We start from the raw sequence: 27,010 nt of genomic DNA, 5'->3' as shown, positions 1-27,010 counted from the left end.
CAAACCCGTCCATATAAACTCCATTGTTGTCCTGTCCATCTCTCTGTGTTACATTTACATTTTGTGACTCACAGTACCTGCCTCCATGGAACAATGACGCCTAAGCACTCAATTAGCCCTCCCAGTACCAAAGACTTACAATCAGACCGACAGACAGACAAATAACAGAGGCATGTCGCCAGCCCCAGCACAGGACATCACCTTTCCAGGCAGGCACAATATAATCCACAGCATCGAAATGCCAATTTCTATCCGGAGCCTCGCAAAGCCAAAATCGGGCATGTTCACTGCATTTCAACCTCCAACCACACGGGGTGTTCCACCCTGCGCCTGCTCCACCATGCAACCCGATCTGTACTTGGTGCGCCCGGCGCCCCCTATAATCAGCGAGTTATAATAACCACAATATACTTACTTGGTGTACCAATATACCAATATACAGCACCCACCTCTTGATACCACAACTTAATTCATGTTACTTGCATCTCTTTGCATCTTCCCAATTGTCCTCCATTTACCATGACTATCCCCATTGCTCAGTCACACACGTCACTGTGCTCGGCCCGGTTAAATTAAACTCAAGCGTACTGTACCTGACGCTTCCGGTCGGCACCGGAAGTCTGTTTATTTCTTGAGACCCCTGAATCGGGACATTACAACGACAAACAGAACTCGATATTCTCTGTTCACTAATTACGTACATGATTTCAGTTTTACCCACAATATAATGTCCCGATATTCTCTGTTCACTAATTACGTACGTGATTTCAGTTTTAACCCACAATATAATGTCCCGATATTCTCCAGATTTAAGTCCTATATATCCTGCCGTTAAATCAACCTCCAGTAGACTGACAGCCTGTCGTTCTTCCAAGGTTAGTGAATTATCTCCGACCTCTTTCCCTTACAAATCTCGAACAAAGGTCAAATGAACTTTAAAAGGTCAAACTTCAAACGGAGAAAGGTGGTACCAGTTCTCATTCCACAACTAATACAAGTCCGGCGACATTCCCGTTCCTTGCAAGAACTCCACATCCGGACAGACAGACGACCACTATCGTGGCTCCACATCGCAAAATGCTAGCTTCTACGAATCCAACAACCGTATAACTCCACAGACAGACAAACACAACCACATCCTCCTCGCGCCCACACCTTGGCACCAGCCACGCCACATACCGACAGTTGAAACTGAACGTCCGACATCCAGCAAAGTCGAAATGACCCACAATGCATTTGGGCACACATCCTCCTCTGAGAGTGGGCGAGTTATCGCCGGCACTCTGAGCAAATCTCATGCTCTGAACCCAATTCAACAAACTCAACAACAACTGCTCTTATTTCCCATCCTGACAACAACAATTACAACGACAACTGCCCAAAACCGAGAGCCCCCCATTCAGCGCACACGTGACTCGCGGTTCGCTCGGCTCCTGCCCGAACGCACAATAACTCTACCCAAACTTCCACGGAGCCGCACGGCGGAAACACAGGTTTGTACCACACTTTAATTAAACGAACATCGCCAGGATTCTCGGATAGACGTTAATTTCACAACACACATGACAAAAATCCGATTTAAATTCAGAGATCGCCGATCGACCTGGCACAACCATCTCAACGCGACGACGCCACGCCGCCCCCCGTCCTGGCGCGCACCCTCGTGCCTCCACACGAATCCCAACACTCCCGCCTCGCGGTTTCCTGCGAGGCTCGTAGCCGTGGCAACCAAAACTGCGCGCCGCTCTCGAATGAGGGCCGTCATAACAGTGAGCTATCAGAACATTGAGCTGTCAGAACTCATCCCTAGCTCGTAAACATCGCAAAAAAACAGGATCTCTGACGCTTTACCTCTCTGACCCCAAATGCACTACATGACATCAATTCTAAAGGTGAGCTGCCTCAGTGATATATCCCACACATACAATCCACAATATCTGCCATTGAATGAACTCTTCGATTCCAGTCAAACACACACTTCGACCCAAACTCTGAACCTCCAGTTCCACAAACTCCAAATCTCCGTCCGACTGCCGCTCGAAAGACAAAGCAGCCCATCCTGCAACCATCTCCAAGAAACCGCTTCATATCAACAGTAGGTCGACAAGGGCACTCCGAGTGCTTTCCTGACCCGATTTATATCAATTCGCTTCCCAAACAACTCCCAAACAGATGAAAATCCGGACTCAGTTCAGGACCTCGCCTGTTCCCTCGGATAGTCACTAGGGAATGTCAAGTAGACCACTTACAAAGCTTCACACCGAAACCCTCTGCTTTGCATATGTCATACAGACAAATACATTGGCCAGATACACACGTCAATTAACATCCCAATATACATTCATTCCTCATTCATATACCAGTGAGTCTCCCAGACTTCGCGCGAAACTCAGATCGACTCAAATCATGCCTTTCTCCAGCCACTCCCATGTACAATCTTTGCTCATTCATGTTACGTCTCTCATTCAAGGAAAAGGATTTTTGGGACGGGTTGGACGGGGTGGGTTGAGGTGAAAAAGGGAAGGCAGGGCGGGGTGTTGGGGTGTTGCCTAGAGCCCCGGGACTGAGCTCAGGTCTTGGGGGGGGTGGGGGGTCTTGGTCTGGCATCTGGTCCAGCGGCATCAATCGCTGATTTACTTGCTTAACTGCTTACTTACTTGTCCTCTGTCTGGTGTAGCTTCAATAACCATAGCTGCAATGCTTAAAATTTCAATATTTCAAAAACCATTCCTGTCCTTCTCACCCTGTGGCCACCTGGCCCATTTCCTGTGAGCTTATTTATTTTCTCTTGTCCACCAGATCCTGGCCTGTTTTATCTGGACCTCTGTTGCTTGCTTCCTTCTTGTCAAGCCTACCTACTGCGCGTTTTCCTTTTCCTGGCCATGTTCCTATGGCCCTCTAAGTTAGCCACAGCCCTTCGTTCCCTGGCATGCAATGGCATACCCCATCTTGTCTCTGGGCTGTTCCTTCCTGGAAAAATCTTGGCCACCTGGCTTCAACCTATATGGCTGTCCGACCTCATTTTCCCCTCCTGGTGCTAACTGTAACGTTAAGCTTACTGTTAAATCCGTTACCCTCTTAAAGTTATCTTTACTGATATCCTGCGCAAATCCTATCCTTTAGCGTTACTCTTAATGTTATCTTGGCTTTAACAAAGACACGTCATTCTGAGGCCTGAAAATTAGCCTTTTTACTTACAATTTCTGTTCGGAGTGCAGGCAATACAGAAGACAGGGGAGACGAACTGTGCCTGTTCGAGGAGGGGGGTATGAATTTGGATTGCCCTCTGATAAAAAAACAATTCTCACCTTAAACGAATCAGCGTACCGGCGTCCCGGCCTCAGGCAGCCCCCCTCGGGTCGTTCAGGATTCGCCTCGACTGTCACTGTCGTTTGCTGCACCCCACTTCTGGTACCATTTGTCAAGAAACAACTCTTGGCTCTTAAAAGAAGTTCCACCAATAGCCTGAAAATGACGGTCTTTATTAAAACCAACTTATACAGATCCGGAAGAAGGCGAACATCTACAGCACGACTTGCCCTCATGCCACGTTCAGCCCTTCCTGGTGTGCAAAGATTCACAGTTTACTTATATAGGAACACGATTATCAGAAAATCTCCGAGAGAACAAAGGAACTGGCGAGAGTTCCTCCCACCGTTATCCCTAGCCCCCACCGTTATCCGCTCTGTCATTCGGGGGAGTGCAGCACGCACCTTATCATTCGGACCAGATGTAGTTTCAAAGCTCTGAGGTGACAGAAAATGTAACTCACAGAGAGAAGAGTGCATGCTTGGCCCAGATAAGACCATTATTCAAAGGTTTACAATCCGAGCATCTTACATGAAACTACACATTCCACGCGCGTATAAACGTCCGCCAGCCCGCGGCTCGAGGCGCCATCTGCGAATCAAAGAGGGTTTTTACGACCGGACTTATCTAGGTGAAAGGGCACACGTATACGAAAAACCATTTGCCCAGCACGACCGAAGCGAGCATTTCTCATTTATACTAAAGCGAAGAGAAAAGCCCTTTATTCACTTATGAAAATAGCATATAAGCAACATTAAAATCATAACATATTATTCAAGACGTCTTATACAGAATTCTTAGCAATAACGAATCTACGACTTGACATATACATACATACATACATACATATATATATGTATACATATATATATATATATATATATATATATATATATATATATACATATATATATAGTGTTATGGTTTTGCAATAAAGGACACCCCCTCTAGTTCATTACACGACAACATGGAACCTGCAGTAGTCAGTTATTTGTTATTAAATGTATAGAATAGCTCCCTTCCCATTGTGTAGTAATTAAAGCAGCTATGCATTGAGTTAGGCAGGATTCCAACCCCTTCGTACTGGTGAAAGAAGACGTTGTTTTCATGTGCAGGGAGGCGTGGCTAAAAGAACAGTCCACGTGATCAACCCGCGACAGTGGTAGGCGAGGCATAAAACCTTCCAATGAGAGGTCGTGGAACATTCCCGAGGGAGGCGGGGCTGAATGACCGCACGTGACCAACCTCAGCCGATGGGAGGCCGTGGAACATTCCAGAAGGAGGTGGGGGGGGGGGGATGACCCACGTGACCACCCTCGGCCAATGGGAGGCCGTGGAACCTTCTCGGACATTCCACCCAATAAAGGTCCATGCCCATCGTCATTCAAGCTCTCTCCTCGTTCGTCTTTCAAGCTGGCTGTCCTACGTGCTGGTTCGTCCATGCTGCGCTTCTCCTTCGTCCTCGAGCTGGTTCGTCATCCATGCTGACCTGACCTTCAAGCGGCGGATCAGCCTCCTTCGTGCTGTGTGCCGGAGAGGCACAGATGACATCACGAGATGGTCAATAAAAGAACTTTCGGACCGTCATTTTCTCTCTCTTGCTTTCTTCTTGCCTTCTCTCTCGCTTTCCCCTCACGCCTTCCTCTGCCATCGACTCTCTCCTCTTGGTTCCGGACTCTGGTGGAAGAGCGTTGTGAGTGGATGAAGGGCTGCAGGAAGAGCCACGGCCCTGGAATTGCGGTTCTCCGTGCAAACGACGAGTGTACGAGCGCTGCAGCGTGAAAGGGTGCATCGAGGCCTACTTGGCGTGTTCCCGCACACGGACCCTCGGACTCTGACGAGTTCGCAGACTCTGACGAGATCCCACCAGTGATTGAGCTAAGTGCACGATAACCCCACATATTTATTTTCATTTGTTCTTCCCTTCATCTGTGTTCAAGTCTGGTGTGGGGGACATCTTGAGTAGGAATTTAATTTACCGTCACGTTTCTTGTTATCGGCATTCCGTTTTAATAAACCTGTTTATTTTTGTACATTTTAAATCTGTTTCGTTTTGAGTTTATTTTCCGCAGGTTTGAAGACTGCGGTGGGATCCGTGAAGGTAAGCTCTTCATCGTCCCCTTTCCTTTTCTTTCCCCACGTGTATCAAGTCCGCAATTGAACTGAACACTTCAGAGTACAATCTCGTTTGGCCTTCCGTTCTACCCTATGGTATTCACCAAGGGTAGTCACACGACAATATTTTATGCTCGTGTTGCATGATAACCACTCACTTTCACTTCCTGACATTAAAATGAATGTTAAACGAAATGTACCTGTGCCCAGTTAACTGTTATTTGGCTATTAGAGGGTGCAACTCAGTGAATTGGACAGCTTTGTTTTATGTTTCACGATAATTTTTAAATTGCTCACAAACGTTATAAAACCATCAGAAACTTTATAAAACCATCAGAAACTTTATAAAACCATCAGAAACTTTATAAAACCATCAGAAACTTTATAAAACCATGAGAAACTTTATAAAACCATCAGAAACTTTATAAAACCATCAGAAACTTTATAAAACCATCAGAAACTTTATAAAACCATGAGAAACTTTATAAAACCATGAGAAACTTTATAAAACCATGAGAAACTTTATAAAACCATCAGAAACTTTATAAAACCATGAGAAACTTTATAAAACCATGAGAAACTTTATAAAACCATGAGAAACTTTATAAAACTATCAGAAACTTTATAAAACCATGATAAACTTTATAAAACTATCAGAAACTTTATAAAACCATGATAAACTTTATAAAACTATCAGAAACTTTATAAAACCATGAGAAACTTTATAAAACCATGAGAAACTTTATAAAACCATCAGAAACTTTATAAAACCATGAGAAACTTTATAAAACCATGAGAAACTTTATAAAACCATGAGAAACTTTATAAAACTATCAGAAACTTTATAAAACCATGAGAAACTTTATAAAACCATCAGAAACTTTATAAAACCATGAGAAACTTTATAAAACCATGAGAAACTTTATAAAACCATGAGAAACTTTATAAAACTATCAGAAACGTTATAAAACCATGATAAACTTTATAAAACTATCAGAAACTTTATAAAACCATGATAAACTTTATAAAACCATCAGAAACTTTATAAAACCATCAGAAACTTTATAAAACCATGAGAAACTTTATAAAACCATGAGAAACTTTATAAAACCATCAGAAACTTTATAAAACCATCAGAAACTTTATAAAACCATGAGAAACTTTATAAAACCATCAGAAACTTTATAAAACCATCAGAAACTTTATAAAACCATCAGAAACTTTATAAAACCATCAGAAACGTTATAAAACCATCAAACTTTATTCTGAGCGAAGGAACAATAACTTGAGTATGTGCGAGCCGGAATGAGAAATGTTTCAGAATTTTTTTGTGGTGAGGAAGCAGGATGTGGTTTGGGGGAATGGGAATTGGGGATGAGGGGCGGGGGGTCATATTCGGTACAAGACACAATAATTCTGATTCTGATAGGCTTTAATAAATTCTGAAATTACATTTTGTACAACATCGGCCACTTATTTTCAAAGTGACCCAAAGTGGTAAGGTGAGTGAATGGTAGACACCTGGATTTTAAGGGTTGTATTGCAATTCCTGTGAGACAACGGTCTTCAATTAATTTATTAATAGTTAGTCGTATAATTGTAACCTTTGTGAAGCCACTTGTGTTCTATGACTTCTAATCACTCAAAGGATATGACCTATTGCCAACTTTCCAAATCACTGTCACAACCTCCTTGCAGGACCAGTTATAAGTTATCCCAGCATGATATAGTCACAACACATGGTTATACAGGTTAAGGGAAGATGTCCTCGTTTAAAAGGGAACTGGGGGCGTTATGGGAGGGGAATTTTTTGAAGACTTGCATGAATACCTTTGGTCTTTCAAAGACAAATACTATGCATTTCTTTATGTATTCCACTTTTAAATTTTGTTTGTCTTTTGGCTCCCTATTCCTGCAAAACGCGTCTATTTATTATTTTATTATTTTACCTTTTTATTTGGTATCCACACTTTGTCTTGCGAGTAGTATTTTTTCCCCGAGTGAATTTTCATTCCTCATTCCATAAGTACAACTGTTGCCATTTGATGATACTCATTACTTTTAATGACCATAAAGCATCAGGGTTGATAACTCCTCAGAGGCTGAAGCCAAACCCAGACGTGACATCATAATCCCTAAACTTTTTGCTGACTCGCCCCGTCACCTTGCTTCTTATTGTGATAGTTCCCTGTGTACGCATACAATGAGGATTGCATTCGAATGTTATATTTCTTACTATGAGCGTGCACAGTACATATGCAGAAAACCTTGTTGGAAACATTGTGTGAAAGTGCAACAACACTCGTAAGTATAATCATTTCAGAGCGAGCCAGCCTTTAATGCCAGTCCTTGAACATGGCCAGTCCTCCAAGGCTGTGCCTGAGCTTGTGTCTCAAAGCAAGCCTCACAGCTGCTCCTTAATGAAGACCACACAATTGGTGTTGCTCTTTGGTAAAGAACCAAATGGATCCCATTTGCTTCCAGTAACCTTCCTGGCCCTCAGCTACTCTTTTGCCTTTGTTTTCGTTTGTAACGTCTTTACTATTTCTTCCCTTGTCTGAGAAGCAGTTATCATACCTCTGCTGCCAGAGCCATGTTGTTACAGTCACAATAGTGTCGCGAAATAAAGTGCCCTTTAATTGCTTTTGTAATTGCTGGACCAATCACATACGAGATGTTCTATGTTTCATGTTACCAGGGAAACTCGTCAAGATCCATTCTGCTTGACGGAGTGCTTTCCCAGGTCGAAAATCCCATAGAAACCAATAGAGACCGGGACATTTCAATGAGTCTCTATTGGAAATCACAGTTTCTATTGGTATAAACAGGAACCAGTAGAGTTTCCAGTAGAAACCTAACCAGGTTCATTTGAAACCTATAGAAACCATTTGATGCAACTAGTCTGATATCCGGGTCAGGAATTTGACAGATTGTGTCAGTCCCAGTGAATCACAGAAGTCCTTTGCTGAGATGCCATGGCTGGTGTGAGAGGAACCTACACCCAGCCAGCTGGCATGATGACAGTTGAAGTCGCCACATATGACGAAGAGCGAGGTGGGATGAGTGGATAGAAGTTGGTCCATGTTGTCAGACAGCGAAATGTAAATGGAGTCATCACTGTTTGGAAGACGGTACAGAACACATATGAACAAAAGGTGGGAGTGGAGAGGAATCCACAGCCAGAGGTACTCCTGGGGGGTGGGGTGGAGAGAGGGCAGTGCAAGGAGAGTGAGGAAGAGTTTTTACGGGGTAGCCCATCGGGCAGAGCCGTCTAGAACAGTGTTTGTCCGACTGTATGTATGTATTGTTATGTCGGTGGGGTAGAGATACTTTAGACCAGTTAGATTTGTGTAGGTAGCATGCTCCGACTGTCATAGAGAAGAAGAACCACCACCATGTAATAAGCAGAGGACCTGTTTAGCCCGGATGTCGGATTAAGGTGTATCTTCGTCCCCATTACGAGGAATGGGGCATGTTAACGAGTTATAGGGATTATGTTAACTACTATCTCGTTAATCAAACCTCTGTGATCTATCCTTTGTCCTTTATAGCACCGGACCATAGACACTAGTTAGACTTGCCATTACACTACACTAAATAACAATAAAAACCAACCGGAAGCCAGGCATCAAGCGCTAGGGCTGACAACCCCGACTTAGCAGGCACACAAAGCTCAGGCAGGCCAAGACCCACGCCCAGAAGGACAGTGATTGGGTGGGAGTTGACCAACGGGAAGGCTGAGGTAGGAAGGGACTCGCTGATTGGTGAAGGAAGGATGCGGAGGAAGCAGCGCGCTGATTGGCAAGGTTCGACCGATGACGTCAGAAGCGGCATTGGTGGAGAGGCTCCGGCCTTTGGCTCTCTCCTCTTGGTTCCGGCCTTTGGTGGAAGACGGCTGTGCATGGACGGAGGGCTCCAGGAAGGCCGGGGTAAGAAGGGACTCGCTGATTGGTGAAGGGAAGGCCGGAGAAAGAAGCAATTCGCTGATTGGCGAAGCACGACCAATGACGATAGAGATTAGGTGATAAAAAGGACGTGTTGGGGGACATCAGAGGTCGTCTTCTTCTCTTCTACGTTATGCCCTCTCTGGTCTTCGCTCCACCCTTTCTTCTTCTTCTTCTTCGCTGCGCTTCGCTCTGCTCTCAGCCACTGGTCTGGATCGCGGCAGTCGCTATTTGTCATTCTCACCCTGAACCAGCGAACGATCGACCATGACGATTGTTCGCTGGTTCAAGGCGAGAATGACAAATACTGACTGCCGCATGTTTGGACAACGGCTCCAGGAAGCGATCGGACCTACCATATTCGGAGATGCCACCTGGCGATGTACAGAGGCAACAGGGAGAGCTGCGGCCCGGGAACTGTGGTTCTCCGTGCAGAGGACGGGTGGATGAAGCCAGACACGGCTGGAGGAGCGACCTGTACGCAGGCCGTTCACCTCGCGCACCCCCCAAACACCCAGTTTCCATTCATGCACTCACTTGGAGTTCGAGAAGTATGCATGCAAAGTTTGGGGCCGCCAGGTTCCATGGTTTTGGAGTTATGGAGGAGACGGATGGACACGCACTCTCTTTTATTATTATGGAAAAGTTAACTTTAGATGAAAATACCAATGCTGTGGACAATAAATCAATGCAAAGATTGTATTTTCACAGGAAGTTGAATTTATTTGGTGTTATCTCGCGCGTGAAGCGGATGTTGACGAATTCCTTGCTGATCCATGTTTTGTCATTTAATGTGGTTTCTTGGAATAGTTCTCTAAATGTGCGGAATAAGTCTAGACTGGGAAACGTCATTACACTGGCATTTAAAGTGGGTGGGCCTTCAACCAGTATGGAGTCTCTATATTTGTGAGCAAAGTGAAAAGGAAGTCGATGCATGTATGTGCAGATGAAAGTCACTTCTTGAATGGACTTTTTGAAAAACTTCCATCAGGGAGACACTTTCGTTATACGCTTATGGAGACCATTTTCAAAAAGTTATTTGTACCATGTGCAATGTGCATTTCAAGTGATAAATTCAAATTCTTAGCCATTTTTCTGTTTCGTCCATCTTCCATATTGTTGTTATTTTGTTGCTTTATGTTTCTACATGGTGTTATGAACTTACAGTGTCACTGTATACGGTACAATAAAGATTATCATTATTAGTTTGTGGCAAGCTGATGGATGGGTGGAAGGGCGATTTCGGGAGGAGGGGGATTGTGGGAGTTATTCTGCCCTACGGTTTGCGGAACTGGTTCTGCAGTGCCTGCTGGAGTGTACCATTGGAGTCGGTGGATCCACACGCTTCCTGCCAGAAAGCTAGAGACCCAAACCTGAGTGTAGCATCATTAGAGGCTGCCTCAACATATTGGGTATAAATCCCTTATCCCTTCTCTGCCACTTCGTGACTGGAGCCTTACCGAGCACAGGATTCCGAGAGGATCTTACAAGGCCACTAGTTTCAACTGGTGCTGCCATCTGGAATGTTCCTTGTACGTCTTCCAAGTTCCCTGAAACTCTCCATTCCCTCTTTTATTTTACTTTGAGTCAATCATCTGTGGCACCCCAATTTGGCCCCACTGTCACTCTGTTTTCTTTTACCCTCTGCCATCATGTTCTCCCATGAGCTTCAATTTTGGATACAAAAAAAGGCTCTTTTCGGAAAAGTCGCAAATGATTTATTTCAGTGCAAGTAAATCATCATACATTACATGAAAGAATGGATGAATGTGCAAAACAGTTATAAAATTGCAAAGCTTGTTTTAAACAATAAATAAAATGAGCCTTTTCGGGTAATGTAAAGGGTAAATTATCTTTCCCTATTTTCTCCCAACCCAATTGCATGGAATGTATAGATTACTCTCCATATAACCATCAAATTAATCAATGTAAACCTTGTTGGAAATACTAATACATGCACAGTATTACTTCTATGCAAAAGGGATGAACACTTTTCGGTTAACATCGGTTGTCGCCTTCCAAATCCGCTCAAATGTTCTGTGGGGTTAATTCAAGTATGAATGAGTGTTTGTTCATGAGTAATGCTCTTTCTTTGATGTATAAAGATCATTACAACTTGCAATCATCACCGAATCCGAGTGAAGCATTTCAAAAAGACAAAAGCAAACAAGAAAGAGCAATCAATCAGAGACTGCAGACCCTCGCCAGGATGAGTTTTCAGTGGTTTTCAAGGCTTTCGTGTTAAAACAAATATGGCAGCCGACCCACGTGACTGATGACGTCATTATTCTTGTTTTACCTCCACCAATTTATCCCGAGATTATGCTCAAGAAATTTGAGATATAGAAATATAGAGATATCTCTTTCGGAGATAGAGGTGCAAAGTTTTTCGGTTTTTCCAAGATGGCGGTCGAACCACGTGACCTATGACGTCATAATTGTCATTTAAAAATTCTACAGGTGGAGTTGCACCTATGGTGAAAATTTGCTGTCAATCGGACCAACGGTTGCAGAGAAAATCATATTTATACTGTGCGGACAAACAGACAGACAGGTAAACAAACAAACAGACAAACAAACGGCCTCAAATGCAATACCGTCTCCTCTGGCGAGGGTAATAGTATAGTTATACAGGGACTGCAGTCTCAAAGTTTGGTCACATTAACGAGGACAGACGTCCCATTTGGTGTACGTATTCTACATTCTGATTTTCCAATATTTGAGCAAAACCTTTACGCTTGCCTATATTACCGTCATAACCTTGATGTTATCTGATTGGATTTCCTATTGGAAGCCCACCATTCGTGGGGCTGCTACGGTGGTCGCAGATTCAGGCAAGATCATAATAAATCATGGTTCAATCCAACGTTTAAGGCCCTTCTCTTGTAAAAAGGTACCTTGGGATCTACATCCTCAATTTGTAAACAGGACATCCAGCTTTTTCAATGTCAAGCTCCTAATCCTGAAAACCATATTTATTTCCTACCCAGTGAATAATCAATGGGATATCGATGCTAATAATTACTGTATTAATAATCTCTGCAAATACATTTGAAAAGACTCCCTTTCCTTGTTCTGAATTTCCTCTTACAAAATAAATTATCTTTAAATCAGACCCCGTGAAAAATCCTAAGCGATTTTGGATTAACTGATAATAAATAACACGACCTCCAATGGTGATCGGATTTGTCGATAAATATTGTCATACAGGCTCAAGAAGTTCTTGTGGTGTTCAAATCACAACCTTGTTGCTCCCATCGTTTTATCAGCGTCAGTCATTCGATCTGCAAAACAACTGACAGGTTTGACATCATTAGTCTCACAGAAAGTCTAACAGCGACGAAGCCGGGCTTGTTTGATACTTTAGTTTTAGTAGAAGAGGATAGTATGACCTGGGTGGGAAATACCAGTTAGCAAATAATGTAAGTATTACATTTTTTGAAGTACTGTAAGTTTCTAAGCTGTCTGTCACCATGGGAAGTGAAGAGATTGCATTGCGACACTGGTTTATTCTATATGTTTTGAGTCAACAATGAACCAACCATGCACCGCTTCAATCCAGTGACTTTGCAGTCACGACAAAGGGATTGCAGCGTTATAATTATATTGTACACTGCTCCTTTCCTATTCCATCTCTAGGCGCTGCATGACGTCATTGTTCTCAATTTTCAGTCCAGTTTCTTTCTTTCTTGTTTGTTTGTCCAAGTGATATATCAGTCATCCTTTGAGTTAGGAAGCTGACATTTTGGCACAATAGTGAGCACATGCTTTGGCAAAAACTGTATTTTTTAGTTTTTTTGATTAATTGATTAATTACTGAGTTATTATCGATTAATCAAGTACTTATTTATTTCCTTTCTCATCTGGGCAAAATCCCAGGAACTTTTTAAGGAACTTATGGACTTATGAAATCCATGTTAGGAAGTTGATATTTGGACATGACAATGACAAAATTATTTGGCTGTAAAGGCTATTTTTGATTTATTGATTAATCAATTAATTATTTAATTATTTGATTAATGACTTGATTAATTTTTTTTTTTAAGTTACAGATTTGGATGAAATGGTGGTGGTTTAGGTATTCTATTAGCCAGTTGATTAATTATTTAATAATTTTACGATTATCATTTATTTATTTTTGGTATTCATCACTTATTTATTTTCTTTCTCATCTGGGCAATATCACAGGCACCTTTTGAGCAAGGAAGCTGATATTCAGACATGGCAGTGGCCAAGTGATTTTGCTATAAAGGACATATTTTGTTTATTGATTAATCAATTAATCGATTAATTATTTGTTATTTGTCAATTAATCCATTAATTTATTTATTTATTCATGATTTCCTTCATTAAATTTTCAAAAATTACAGATTCGATTGAAACACTGGTGGTTGAGGTATGTTATTAGCCAATTGATTCAGAAATTATTTACGATAATTATTTATCGATTTTAATTCTGCAATTAATCAATCAATTGTTGTACATCTCTCCCTCCCAGTACCCCTCTAAGTGCTGCACGGTGGCAGTGCCGGGTGCTAAAAGCACCCTGGCAATGCCACCCTGGAGAATGTTATTTATTTATTTGGCATGGTGGCAGTGTACTTGTTTACTATATAATTATTATTATTATTAACGTTATTATTATAATTATTATTACGAAGACAATGTTACTGTATTGAGAAACCTGGCCTAATTTGTCTGAAGCTGCTTGAACGTGAGGCATAATGCCTCAGGCCTATACGTACTGTGTCATTGAAAGACCTGTAATGCCTATGCTTTTTATATTTGATGGTCATTTTAACAATCGGCTTGTTTGTGTTTCACACTGAATGAAGAACGTAGAGGTGAAGCATGGCGATTGTGATATATGACAGGTTCGATAATATGTTCGGCCTGAACAGCATATAAATCAAAATGGCGGTGTGTGGAGTCAGCGGTCGTACGGTTGAGATAGTATGTGATCTTTAATGTCCAAAACCTGAATGCATACATGACGGCTGGCTTAACACATCTCTCTCTTTCTCCTTCTCCCACCCCACTCCCTACTTACTCCGACATCCAGTTTCCACTGTTGGCACAACCACAATGATTGTTTTAATCGGATTCTTCTCCGAAAGGGAACAAATCCAATATGATCAGACAGCTCGGACGTGAGTGTGCTATCAACTGAACTATTCTGCCATCCATAACCAATAATCACATTTAGTTGTTTGTGGTTTGCTCTTATCTTTAAAATATATTGTTACGTGTATGGGGGTAGTGTTACGGATTCGTCACTTCCATTGTGGTGGTTTGCATCCACTGTAAATATTTCTGATTCCATGTACGATTATTGTGTTCAAAAGGTTTATTGTTCATGAACTATTTTCAAAAGGTAAAAAGGTTAATGTTAAAAGAAACAGGAAACCGGATCAGGAACCGGACAACAAAGAGGAAGAGGAGAAAGAAAAAGGGGCGGAGCGAGTGAGTCGGACAAGAAAGCCGAGTCACTCCGAGTTCTGAAGCGAACGTTGGCGAGCAAGAGTCACTAGCAAACTTTCGGGTTTCCGGAAAAGGGATTCCTACGACAGAGTTGTCATCGCTGTGACCGATCAACCTGCGTATCAGGTTTTGCTATCGATTCAGGAGAGAATCATCGCCGTGCTGCTGCGCCACGAGACCGGGCCGTCGGCCATTTTGACTAGCGCAGGACTTGTGCTTCGCTCGCGGTTTCGTCTCTTTTCGACCATCTCCACCGCATTCAGACGTCGATCTGGGGCGTGTGTGTGACGTGGCTTTTTGAAGGTTAATTCGTCCATACCCGAGGGTGTGATCTCTCCGTCGCCTGTAGGGTGCCTTTGGATTTCCCAGGCGCCTTGAGGGCGCCTTTGTGCAGCTTCGGCTGTGTGAATGTATTTGCCATCCGCACAGGATTCTGGTCTCGATTGGACCTCGTTCTGGCGATCGCTGGAGCGAATCAATTTCGTCCCGAAGCCGGGAATAAGAGACATTGGGGAATGTTCGTGTTTCACTCACTTGGAGCACAGTGAGTTAAATATTACAAAACTGATGGTACCATCATTGGACATATTGATTGTACTTTTGAATACTATTATTGTTGTACTGTTATTCTTGTGTGACCTTAATACAATATTTGTTTGTGAGCAACAATTGGGGTGGCTTCTCCCTTGATCTTTGACATACAGAATAACACATTTTTATGCCGTGACTCCTCTCGGGGCTCGGAGGTACACCGTGACCAGGGGGTCCGGGAGGAGCACGTAACAGAAATTGGGGGCTCGTCCAATTGGCTCGGAGGCTCGAAATTGGGTCTTCGTCCGGGATTAAATTTTCTAACATTCGTCTGGGATATAATTCCCTAGCATTCCCAAAATTCCCAAACTTGGAATTTTTCTAACATTCCCAAATTTTTCCAAAAAAAAATTGGAAATTTTTGTGTGAGGGTTAACAGGTGCTAACTGATAGTCACCATGGTGTTTGATGTAGAACAGTTTGCGGCATCCCCTAATGAGGCACAGTTCCAAGCGTTAAAAAAAATCGGAACTCTTGATATTGGCCAGACATTTTAACTTGGAGGTCCGAGTTAATATGAAGAACGCAGAGATGCAGACATTGGTGGTAGAATCTCTGGTGGGACAAGGAACATGGACAGAGGTAGCCTTGGATTGGTTACCCGAGGAAAAAGAAAATGTGGAGCTCCGGACGATGGAGATGCAACTGCAGAGCCAGGAAAGGGTAAAAGCAGAGGAAAGGAAAGCAAAGGAGAGAAGAGCAGAGGAAAGGAGAGCTGAAGAAGAAAGAAGAGCAGGGGAAAGAGCAGAGGAAAGGAGAGCTGAAAGGGAGTTAAAGGAACGGGACATGGATTATCAGAGGGAACTTAAACTCAAGGAGCTGGAATTAATCGGAGAACGGGGAGAAGTATCATCCATGCCGGCTGGTTCGACAACTAGTCAGAACACCTGGGATGTTGGTAAGCATGTGAGGCTGGTTCCACCCTTCAATGAAAAGGAGGTAGCCAAGTTTTTTTTACATTTTGAGAAAGTGGCTCAAATGCTAAAATGGCCTGTGGGGTCCTGGACTATGTTAGTGCAAAGTGTTTTGGTGGGTAAAGCTCGAGATATATTTTCGGCTTTACCGATTGACAAATGTACAGATTATGAGGAAGTGAAGAAAGCCATTCTCAAAGCCTATGAATTGGTTCCGAAAGCTTACCGGCAAAAATTTCGGAATGCCAGGAAGAGGGAGAGTGAGACCCATGTGGAGTTTGCAAGAATGAAGGAAACCATGTTTGATCGGTGGTGCGATTCCAAAAGGGGTTGGGAAAGACTTCAAACTGTTGCGACAATTGATCTTGGTGGAGGAATTCCAACAGTGTATCCACGAGGACATTAAAGTACATCTGGAGGAAAAGAAGGTACCAGAGTTGTATGAGGCAGCAACCGTGGCAGATGACTATGCCTTGACACATAGGATGGGGTTCCACAAACCTAACTTCCCGCCTAGAGTTCGCCAGGGGAGTTATGGTACATCCGGTGCGGAGAACGAATATTCATGGGGGAGGCCTACAGATGACTATAAGGACAACACTGATACCGCAACTTTTAGGGATCAGAAGACTACAGTTCCAAGACAGACTTATCTTCCGGGGGGCTCGAGGCAGACCACGAGTTTTCCCGCCGGGCCTACTTGCGCTTTTTGCAAGAAACCTGGACATTTGATGTCCCAATATTATGCCCTGGAAAGGAAAAATCAGGAGCGGAGTCAGATTAGTACAACTCCGAATGCATTGGCAAATGCGAGAAATCGTCCTTGGAGGACAGTGCCTTGTGAAGGTTCCCATGCCAAAGTTACGGCAGCACAGAATGACCTTGCTCAAGAGGGTTACAAACCTTTTATTTCAGAGGGGTTTGTGTCACTGGATGGAGAATTGACTAACCAGAGACCTGTTAGGGTATTGAGGGACACAGGAGCACATCAATCTTTGATGCTTGAGGGCATTTTGCCATTGTCAGAGAAGACGGCAACTGGTGTTAGTGTTCTTTTACAGGGGGTTGGTGGCTGTGTTAAAGCCCCACTTCATGTCATCTATTTGAAGTCTGATTTGGTGTCTGGACCGGTCACCGTAGGGTTACAAGCCACTCTACCTGTAGAGGGAATATCTTTTGTTATCGGGAATGATTTGGCCGGTGGTCAAGTTTCTGGTAACCCAATGTTTGTTGAAAAGCCTAGCATGGAAAATAACACTGCACAGTTAGAGCAGAAGATTCTGGGTATCTTTCCATCCTGTGCCGCGACTCGTGCTATGGGCAGGAAGCGCTCTGAAGAGAAGGGGAAGGTACTGACGTCACGATTTGCACAGGCACGTCTTGTCAGGTGCCCAAAAACGAAGTGTCAGCACACACAAGTCAGGGATGGAGGCAATGTTGGTAAGCTCTTTGTAGGTGGACTGAGCTTCAAAACAAGGGAGGTTGTTCTGGACTCTGTCTTTGGCCAATATGGACCACTCTTGGAAGTGCGGCTTATAAAAGACAGGGAGACGCAAAAGTCAAGAGGGTTTGGCTTTGTCATGTTTGAAAACACAAAGGATGCCAAAGATGCAGAAAAGGATTTGAATGGCAAGGATATGGATGGTCAGACCTTAATAGTAGAGAAGGCAGGCCATGGGCGTTGAGGGGGCTACAGAGGAGGAAAACGTGGAGGTCGTTGTAGTGAAATTATACCAAAGTTGAACCCAGGAGAGTTACTCGCTTCAGCCACTGAAGGGCGTCTATAAAACCTGGGACGTCCGCGACGCGGAGCCACACCTGTGACATTTACTTTACATGTAGTCTTGAATGGTACGTATATGCTAGACTCGCACATATATGCTAGACTCGCTTGCTTTGTCTATTATTATCGGTCTGCTCAGTATGATACCAAGATCCTGATATCTATTGCATGATTGTATTTTACAGGATGATGTCAAAGATCTAATTGAGATTAAACCTACCTATGGGACAAGTTGTGGATCGGTTGATTTTCACAACACGTAATCTCAATTAAGATCTACGGAAATGGCGGGACACAAGATGATCAACGTACCGATACTCGGCTCCGACCCACAAGCTGAGTAGTCGGGCTCGGTGTTCGCTCACTGGCTCAAAACGCTGGAGAACCAGTTCGGCGCCCAGGATGCTGTACCCACCGCTGAAACGAAGCTGTCTGTGCTACAGACAAAAGTCGACCACAACGTTTACAGGAGCATCGTTCGATGTACGACGTACGATACCGCCGTGGCGGAACTAAAGCGCCTTTACATTAAGAAGCGGAGCGTGGTGTACAACCGGCATCTGCTCACCACGCGACGACAACAGCCAACCGAGTCGATCGACCGCTTCGCTCAGGAGCTGCGGCACCTCCTCGCGGACAGTACTCAAGAGGTACGGACACACGAGCAAGTCCAGGATGATCTTGTCCGAGACGCTTTCGTCTCCGGAATCAGCTCTACAGATCTGAGACTCAGGCTCCTGGAGACAGCTGACCTAACGTTCGCGGAGGCTCTACGGGTGGCCAACGTTTACACTGAGGCCCGGAAACAATCCACCGCTTATGACCACTCTCGGATCGTTGCAGGGACTACTCAACTCGCGCGACTGGAGAGGGCTACCGCCGAGGATACGGGTGCGGACTCGACTACGGCCGAGCCCCTGTCCGCTCCCGAGGTGGACTCGGATTCCGGCCTAGCTGCAGCTACAGCAGCCCGGCCCAGGCCTGACCGGAACGCGACGTGTTACTTTTGTGGCAACCGGCAGCATCCCAGGTCAGCATGTCCGGCTCGGGAAGCCATATGCCATTTGTGTTCTACATAAGGACACTTTGCTAAGGTCTGCAAGAAGGCCGCGTGGGGCACTCGAGCACGCGCGACCTTGAACGGGCTAATCGCCGAGCCAGCGGACCGAGCACGAAGCGGGGCGCCTCACCCGGCCTTGATGAGCTGTCCTCCTCCTCCCGGGCCCCTGGCTGCACGCATGTCCCTGGTGAAATACATCGGGCCGCCACAACAAATGTCGCGAACGCGACCGGCCGCGGAGCAATCGACCTTGACTGGCGTTCGAACGCCTTCCTCAAACAAACATAAAGTGCAGGCTTTGAAAGCTCCTGCGCATGCGCCGTCTGACGGCAGTGAAAGTACAATTGACTGCGATCTTTCGCACGTGACACGAGCGCCCTCTGACGGCAGCTCATACGAATTACACGCTCTTGATCGAGCACATGTTGACTGCGATCTTTCGCACGTGACACGAGCGCCATCTGACGGCGGCTCGTACGAATTACACGCTCTTGGATCGGCACGTCCAACTATGCGTTTGGCACGGGGGCCCTCCGGAGGCTCCTTCGACGACCGGAAAACTGCAGCCGGTGTGGGATCTACGCGTGAGGCGCAATCTTCTCGCTCGGACGGCGCAATACCTGCCGGATCTTCTGGCCTTGACCAGGCCATTATCCCTCTCTTGGTCGAAGGCATTTTTGCACGGGCCCTAATCGACACAGGATCTACGGATAGTTTCATCGATCAGCGGCTGGTGCGTCAACATGGTTGGCCGGTCATCGGGACTACATGACGGATCTTCATGGCCTCCCAGGGACTTCAGCTCAGCACGAAGGGGGAATGTCGATTAAAACTTGTGATAAAGGGACGCATGTTCTCCGATGTACATCTCATGGTCTTGCCTGCCTTATGTGCCGACATCCTGTTAGGACACGATTTCCTTAAGCGACATGGACGTTTGGAAATTGAATTCGGTGGGACGGACACGCTTGCTGTGTGTGCACTAGCGAAAATGGAAATTGAGCCTCTTTCGCTGTTCCCCAACCTGACCACTGACTGCGCTCCTGTAGCAGTAAAATCGCGACGCTACTCACGAGCGGACGCGCAATTCATTGCGGAAGAAACGGCCCAACTCTTAAAGGACGGTGTTATCGAACCTAGCCGGTCGCCGTGGCGGGCCCAGGTCTTAGTGGTGCGAAGTGAGGCCCATCGCCGGCGCATGGTAATCGACTACTCACAGATGGTTAATCGCTTTACACAGCTGGACGCCTACCCCTTACCGGGGATGGACGCGCTAGTACGACTGGTGGCCCAGTACTCCGTCTACAGCACTCTCGATCTGCGTAGTGCGTATCATCAGATCCCCATCTCTAGGGCTGATCGCATCTACACCGCCTTTGAATCGGGTCAAAGGTTATACCAGTTCACCCGATTACCTTTTGGGGTAACGAACGGGGTCCCCTGTTTTCAGAGGGCTATGGACGACCTCGTTACTAAGGAGAACTTGACAGATGTCTTCGTCTATCTGGACAATCTTACGGTTTGTGGGTATGACCAGGAGCATCACGATGCTAATCTGAGGCGCTTCCTCGAGGTCGTGCATAGGTATCGCCTAACCATGAATGAGGCTAAGTGTCGTTACTCTCAATGCACGATAGATCTTCTGGGGTACACCGTGACCCATGGCTCTGTCTCTCCAGATAAGGAGCGTCTGCGACCTTTGCTCGATATGGCCCCGCCCGGCGATCGAGCTTCGCTGAAGCGTGCTCTCGGGCTGTTCGCCCACTATTCGAAGTGGGTGCAAAATTTCTCCGTGAAGCTCCGCCCCCTCGTGGCCTGCGACATGTTCCCCATGAGCCCGGCCGCCTTGGCGGCCTTCGGGGGCCTTAAGGCCGACATCGCTGGCGCCGCTGTGGTGACAATCGACGAGAGCGAATCTTTCGTCGTAGAAAGTGATGCCTCGGATCATGCGATAGCGGCGACTCTCTCCCAAGGGGGGCGCCCGGTGGCTTTCTTTTCGCGGACTCTCACCTCCGCTGAGCGGAGGCATTAGTCTGTCGAAAAGGAAGCGTAAGCGATCATCGAGTCGATTCGGCGGTGGCGACCGTACACTACTCGGGCGATGCTTCCAAATCATCACGGACCAACAAAGCGTTGCGTTCATGTACGACACCTTGCATGCTCAACGTATTAAGAATGAGAAAATCACTCACTGGCGTATCGAACTCGCCGACTTCTGCTACACCATCAAATACCGCCTGGGGAAGGATAACCTGGTCGCCGACGCTTTATCGAGGCCGGCTACGTGCGCGGGGATCGTAACTTTGGAGGGGCTGCGCACTCTGCACGACACTATGTATCATCCGGGGGTGACGCGTTTCGCTCATATTGTGCGTAGTAGTAATCTGCCGTACTCGGTTGAGGACATCCGCCGGATCTGCTGTGACTGCGCTATATGTGCGGAACTCAAACCGCGTTTTTACAACCCTCCCTTGGGGTCGCTGGTTAGGGCTACTAGACCGTGGGAGAGATTGGCGATGGATTTCAAAGGACCGCTGCCGGTGTCGAGCAACTCTCGTTAGCTGCTCACTATCGTTGATGAGTACTCGCGATTCCCCTTTGCTTATACGTGCGGGGATATGACGGCTGCCACGGTCATGCGGTGCCTGCAGAATTTGTTTTCTATGTTTGGGTATCCGGCCTACGTGCATACCGATCGGGGTGCGGTGTTCCTGTCGCAGGAGGTGAGGAGTTCTTTGCTCCAAAATAATGTTGCTTCGAGTTACACCACACCGTACAGACCCCAAGCGAATGGGCAGATCGAACGCTTCAATGGGATTATATGGAGGGCCGTCACTCTAAGCCTCCGGACCCTCGGCTGGGGTCTCGATAAATGGGCTTGGTCGCTACCTGCGGCTCTGAACTCAATCCGGGCTCTCCTATGTACGGCCACCAACGAGACTCCTCAGGAGCGACTGTTCCACCACCCTAGAAGCTTGGGTAGTATCCGATCTTTACCCAGCTGGCTTGCTGAACCGGGGCCGGCTTATCTCAAACGAGCGGTGCACACGAGCAAGTACGACCCCTTTGTGGATAAGGTGCAGGTACTCCAGGCTAATCCCGAGCATGCTCGTGTGCTGACGGCAGATGGACGCGAGTCCACTGTCTCCGTACGCCATCTCGCCCCTTGTGGGGTCATCGACCCTTATAGGAATATCGACGAATCGATCTACGAGTCTATGGACTCTACCGAAGCTTCCTCTATGGAACCTTTGCCGTCACCCCTCTCGTCACCTACACCCCTGCCTGAAGGCTCTGAGGTTCCCCCTCCGACACCTGCCTCCAGCGGCTACTCCGACGGGGGCTCCGGGCTTGGGGACGCCGCACCCGGTAGTTTCCGGCCGCGGGCTGGCAGGTTAGTTCGCCGCCCCGACCGCTACGGGTGGACCGACTGACATGGAATGACGTACCCTAATCCATTAATGCTGACGCACGCTTATGATCTGCCTAGTGGCAGTATAGTTCTAACGGCGGGGAGAATGTAGTGAAATTATACCAAAGTTGAACCCAGGAGAGTTACTCGCTTCAGCCACTGAAGGGCGTCTATAAAACCTGGGACGTCCGCGACGCGGAGCCACACCTGTGACATTTACTTTACATGTAGTCTTGAATGGTACGTATATGCTAGACTCGCACATATATGCTAGACTCGCTTGCTTTGTCTATTATTATCGGTCTGCTCAGTATGATACCAAGATCCTGATATCTATTGCATGATTGTATTTTACAGGATGATGTCAAAGATCTAATTGAGATTAAACCTACCTATGGGACAAGTTGTGGATCTGGTTGATTTTCACAACAGTCGTTTCAGGGGTGGCTATGGCTCCCGGGGTGGAAGTAGTAGTTTTGGTGGTGGCCGCAGTCGAGATTACTATGGAGGCTCCCAGAGTTACGGCTGCTCCCGAAGGGATGATTATCAGGGTAGTGGCCGAGAAGGAGACCGCTATTCACGTGACTACAGCGCCAAGCGCTCCAACCGTGATTATTATGAAAGTTAGGAAGAGTTTGAAGCACTGAATGCTGTGGAGCAGCCGAGCTAAGATTCCTACACGGATTAACCGTGAACTCCACGTTCCTAAAGGCGTCCATGTAGTGAATACTTCCAGGCCTCCCCACTCAACCACCATGAAACCTGGCTCTCAGCTCGGCCTCCCTAAATAAAGTGCTGTAGATTTGCTTGACTTTGGATTTTTGATCACAACCCATTAACCTTCATTCAAAAATTGAAAAATAAAAATCAGAGGTTGATGAGATGGAGTTTGGCTTTGCAGGAGTTCAACTTGGAAATTGAGCATGTAAAGGGCAGGGACAATGTCGATGCTGATGCTTTGTCCAGAGTGAACTAACTTTGGAAATCTCTGTAGGTTGTTTGAAGTTTTGTTGCTTTATTTTTGGGAAATATTGATTATCGTTGCTCACGGGAATTGATGATTTGGGTGTGAGTTTAATTTTGTTTGTTGGGAGAGTTTTGCCTACAACGAAAGTTTTCACTATGTTCAAACTTTCTTTCTTGAGGGGGGGAAGTGTTACTGATTCGTCACTTCCGTTGTGGTGGTTTGCATCCACTGTAAATATTTCTGATTCCATGTACTATTACTGTGTTCAAAAGGTTTATTGTTCATGAACTGTTTTCAAAAGGTTAAAAAGTTAATGTTAAAAGAAACAGGAAACCGGATCGGGAACCGGACAATGAAGAGGAAGAGGAGAAAGAAAAAGGGGCGGAGCGAGTGAGTCGGACAAGAAAGCCGAGTCGCTCCGAGTTCTGAAGCTAACGTTGGCGAGCAAGAGTCACTAGCGAACTTTCGGGTTTCCGGGAAAGGGATTCCTACGACAGAGTTGTCATCACTGTGACCGATCAACCTGCGTGTCAGGTTTTGCTATCGATTCAGGAGAGAATCATCGCCGTGCTGCTGCGCCACGAGACCGGGCCGTCGGCCATTTTGACTCGCGCAGGACTTGTGCTTCGTTCGCGGTTTCATCTCTTTTCGACCATCTCCACCGCATTCAGACATCGATCTGGGGCGTGTGTGTGTGACATGGCTTTTTGAAGGTTAATTCGTCCATACCCGAGGGTGTGATCTCTCCGTCGCCTATAAGGTGCCTTTGGATTTCCCAGGCGCCTTGGGGGCACCTTTGTGCAGCTTCGGCTGTGTGACTGTATTTGCCATCCGCACGGGATTCTGGTCTCGATTGGACCTCGTTCTCGCGATCGCTGGAGCGAATAAATTTCGTCTCGAAGCCGGGAATAAGAGACATTGGGGAATGTTCGTGTGTCACTCACTTGGAGCACAGTGAGTTAAATATTACAAAACTGATGGTACCATCATCGGACATATTGATTGTACTTTTGAATACTATTATTGTTGAACTGTTATTCTTGTGTGATCTTAATACATGATTTGTTTGTGAGCAACAATTGGGGTGGCTTCTCCCTTGATCTTTGACATACAGAATAACACATTTTTCTGCCGTGACTCCTCTCGGGGCTCGGAGGTACACCATGACCAGTGGGTATGGGAGGACCACGTAACAGGAGGCAATGAATTACCTTAGTCCAGATAGGATTGTATAGATTAGCATGCACCGTATGCCGGGTAGCCACCTTCATGTATCTAAGTCAGGGCCGGATGTCCGGATAAGCGTTATGTGTCTCCATGCGAGGGTGGAGCTATGCTAATTAGTTAGGGCATATGGATAAAATTCCCAGTGTGTAAATTGCCCTTGTGATTTTTCCCTTCATTCTTATAAAGCACACTCGGCCAGCCATGCGATCGGCACGTAATTGCAAATAACACAAGCACCCACGATACCCAGATGCGATTACACCACCTCGCCCAATCATCTCGAAGGGCACCAAGAGTGGCCGTGAGGCCACGCCCCGAAGACCAATTGGTTAAAAAACGATGGGGTGGGTGGGTGGCGCTCTGTGATTGGAGCGAGTGTGACGTCTGTGAGAACGTTCGAGACCGAGGAGTAAAAATAAAAAGTCCCACCATTTTCTCTCTCTCTTGGTCCTGGCTTTGGTCGCAGGCGGACGCCTTTGCATTCTCTCTCTCTGTGCTGCGTTTTATCGTGAGCAGTTGCATTCACTTTCTCTGTCCTGGGGCGTCGGTGGAAGCAGCCGCATATTTTCCCTCTCTTTGATGCTGGCTTCGTGACGGCTGCGCCTCGTGCTGGGTGCACCTGAGAGAAACATCGGAGCTTTGGGAGCATGGGACAATCAGAGGAGGAGGGAGTTTGGCCGTCTCTCCGCGGGTCGGTGGCTGCTCTGGGCGCGACTGCACACCATCTTGTGCAGTTCCCACACGGCTGTTGCGAGTCCGGTCAAAGACGCCAAGCGGAGTATCAGCCAACGCACCACACTACACATTTATTTTTGCTTTCATCATCCCCTTGTGTTGTATACGAGTCTGAATAGAGGATCCCTCATTTAGGAATTTAGTTTCCCGTACCTTTTGTTATCCTGGCATTGATTTTTATTAAACCTTTATTTGTTACATTTTCAATCCCTTGTGTTATGTCTTGTTTATTTGTCGTGGGTTTGAGGATGCCCAGTGAGATCCGTGCAGGGAAGCCTTGCTACCCTCCACCCCCCACGCGTGTAAAAGGAACCGCCATAGTTGGGTATACGCCTTGGAGTTAAAGCTTGATTGGTCATCTTTCGCCCTGAGGTCTTCACGACAATATAATACTCAAGAAGATTTATACTAACTGTGAACAAAAGCACCTTTAAGCTCTTTTGCATGTGAAGACTGATTTTTTTTGTTTGTTTTTGGTTTAATCTGTTGCATGTTATGGCTGCCCTCAGTAGTCAATGACAACCGTACATATAGCTAGAGGACATGTGAATGCCAGGGAGGATTAATTTGTTAAAAGTGCAGGAGCTGCTGCAACCACATAGAAAACAAATGCCAGCTCACAAGTAATGGAACCTGTTGTCAAGGACTGATCAAAAATACTAGTCCACTTACTATCCACAGTTCAGCCAGGAATTAGTAATTTATTCAGGGTGCTGGGGATAACTTGTCTACTATTCATGAAAGATGCAGGAGGACATTTAACGTCCACCGAATATTGCTAGCAGAAGGGAAAGCCAGGTTAATATCCATCCAAGGGAGGGAAAACTTTGTGATGCCACACCCTGCCTGCGAAGCACCATTTTGGGTTGGGATTCGAACCCAGACTTGACTGCTCAATAGTCAAATGAATGTGCAACCCCCACACCATCCTGTCAGACTATCACAGTATTGGCTTCTTCTTCGTATGGATTAGTTTGAATTCAGATAACTGGCTGGTGAAATGTGCAGTCCTCAGCCATTGCTGGCGTTGCGCAGTGAGATGTTTCAGTGAATTCCATCCTCCATCAAGGTGGTGTATTGGGCTCCTCCACCAAGTGATGTACTATCTGTATCTCACCACAGTTACAACCTGCAGCGTCAGCCAGGTTCCAGGAGTGCATGCATGCGTTGAAGCGCCCACCACGCATCCGGAGACGGTTCAAACGGCACCACTCATTGCACAATAAGCGGTAGACAGTATGCGTGGTAGAAAATGGCAGCATTTGTTGCAATCTACCAAAGTGTGTAGATTGCACAGCTACTTTTAAGGCAGCCTGTCTGGTTTCAGCTTCACATCATAGATGATGGGGCAGGATGCCTGCCAACATAAGTAGGTTGTGAGTTGGTGTTGGTTGTAGGCAGCCGCTGACCACTCGCAGAGTATAGTTGGGCTGTACATCCACTTTTTTGTGTGTGCTGCTACCCCAAGCAGA

At 46.0% G+C, this 27,010-nt stretch overlaps 1 protein-coding gene across 2 annotated transcripts in view; it reads right to left on the bottom strand.

Moving 5' to 3' along the window:
* Positions 1–11,067: 11,067 nt before the first annotated feature.
* The window catches only part of DUOXA2 (dual oxidase maturation factor 2), a 48,903-nt gene continuing 32,960 nt past the window's right edge, over positions 11,068–27,010 (bottom strand). For both annotated transcript variants that reach the window (XM_068106369.2, XM_068106370.2), the window contains one exon: positions 11,068–12,663. In XM_068106369.2, the coding sequence (XP_067962470.1) occupies positions 12,606–12,663 (58 nt within the window). In that variant the 3' untranslated portion in view covers positions 11,068–12,605. The remainder of the gene's footprint in view (positions 12,664–27,010) is intronic.

Source organism: Myxine glutinosa, chromosome 2, assembly GCF_964187855.1.
Source record: "Myxine glutinosa chromosome 2, kmMyxGlut1.1, whole genome shotgun sequence".
In the NCBI taxonomy this organism is placed as follows: Eukaryota; Metazoa; Chordata; class Myxini; order Myxiniformes; family Myxinidae; genus Myxine; species Myxine glutinosa.
Note: the sequence above shows the minus strand (reverse complement) of the source record. Positions and strands in the feature narration are given on the sequence as shown.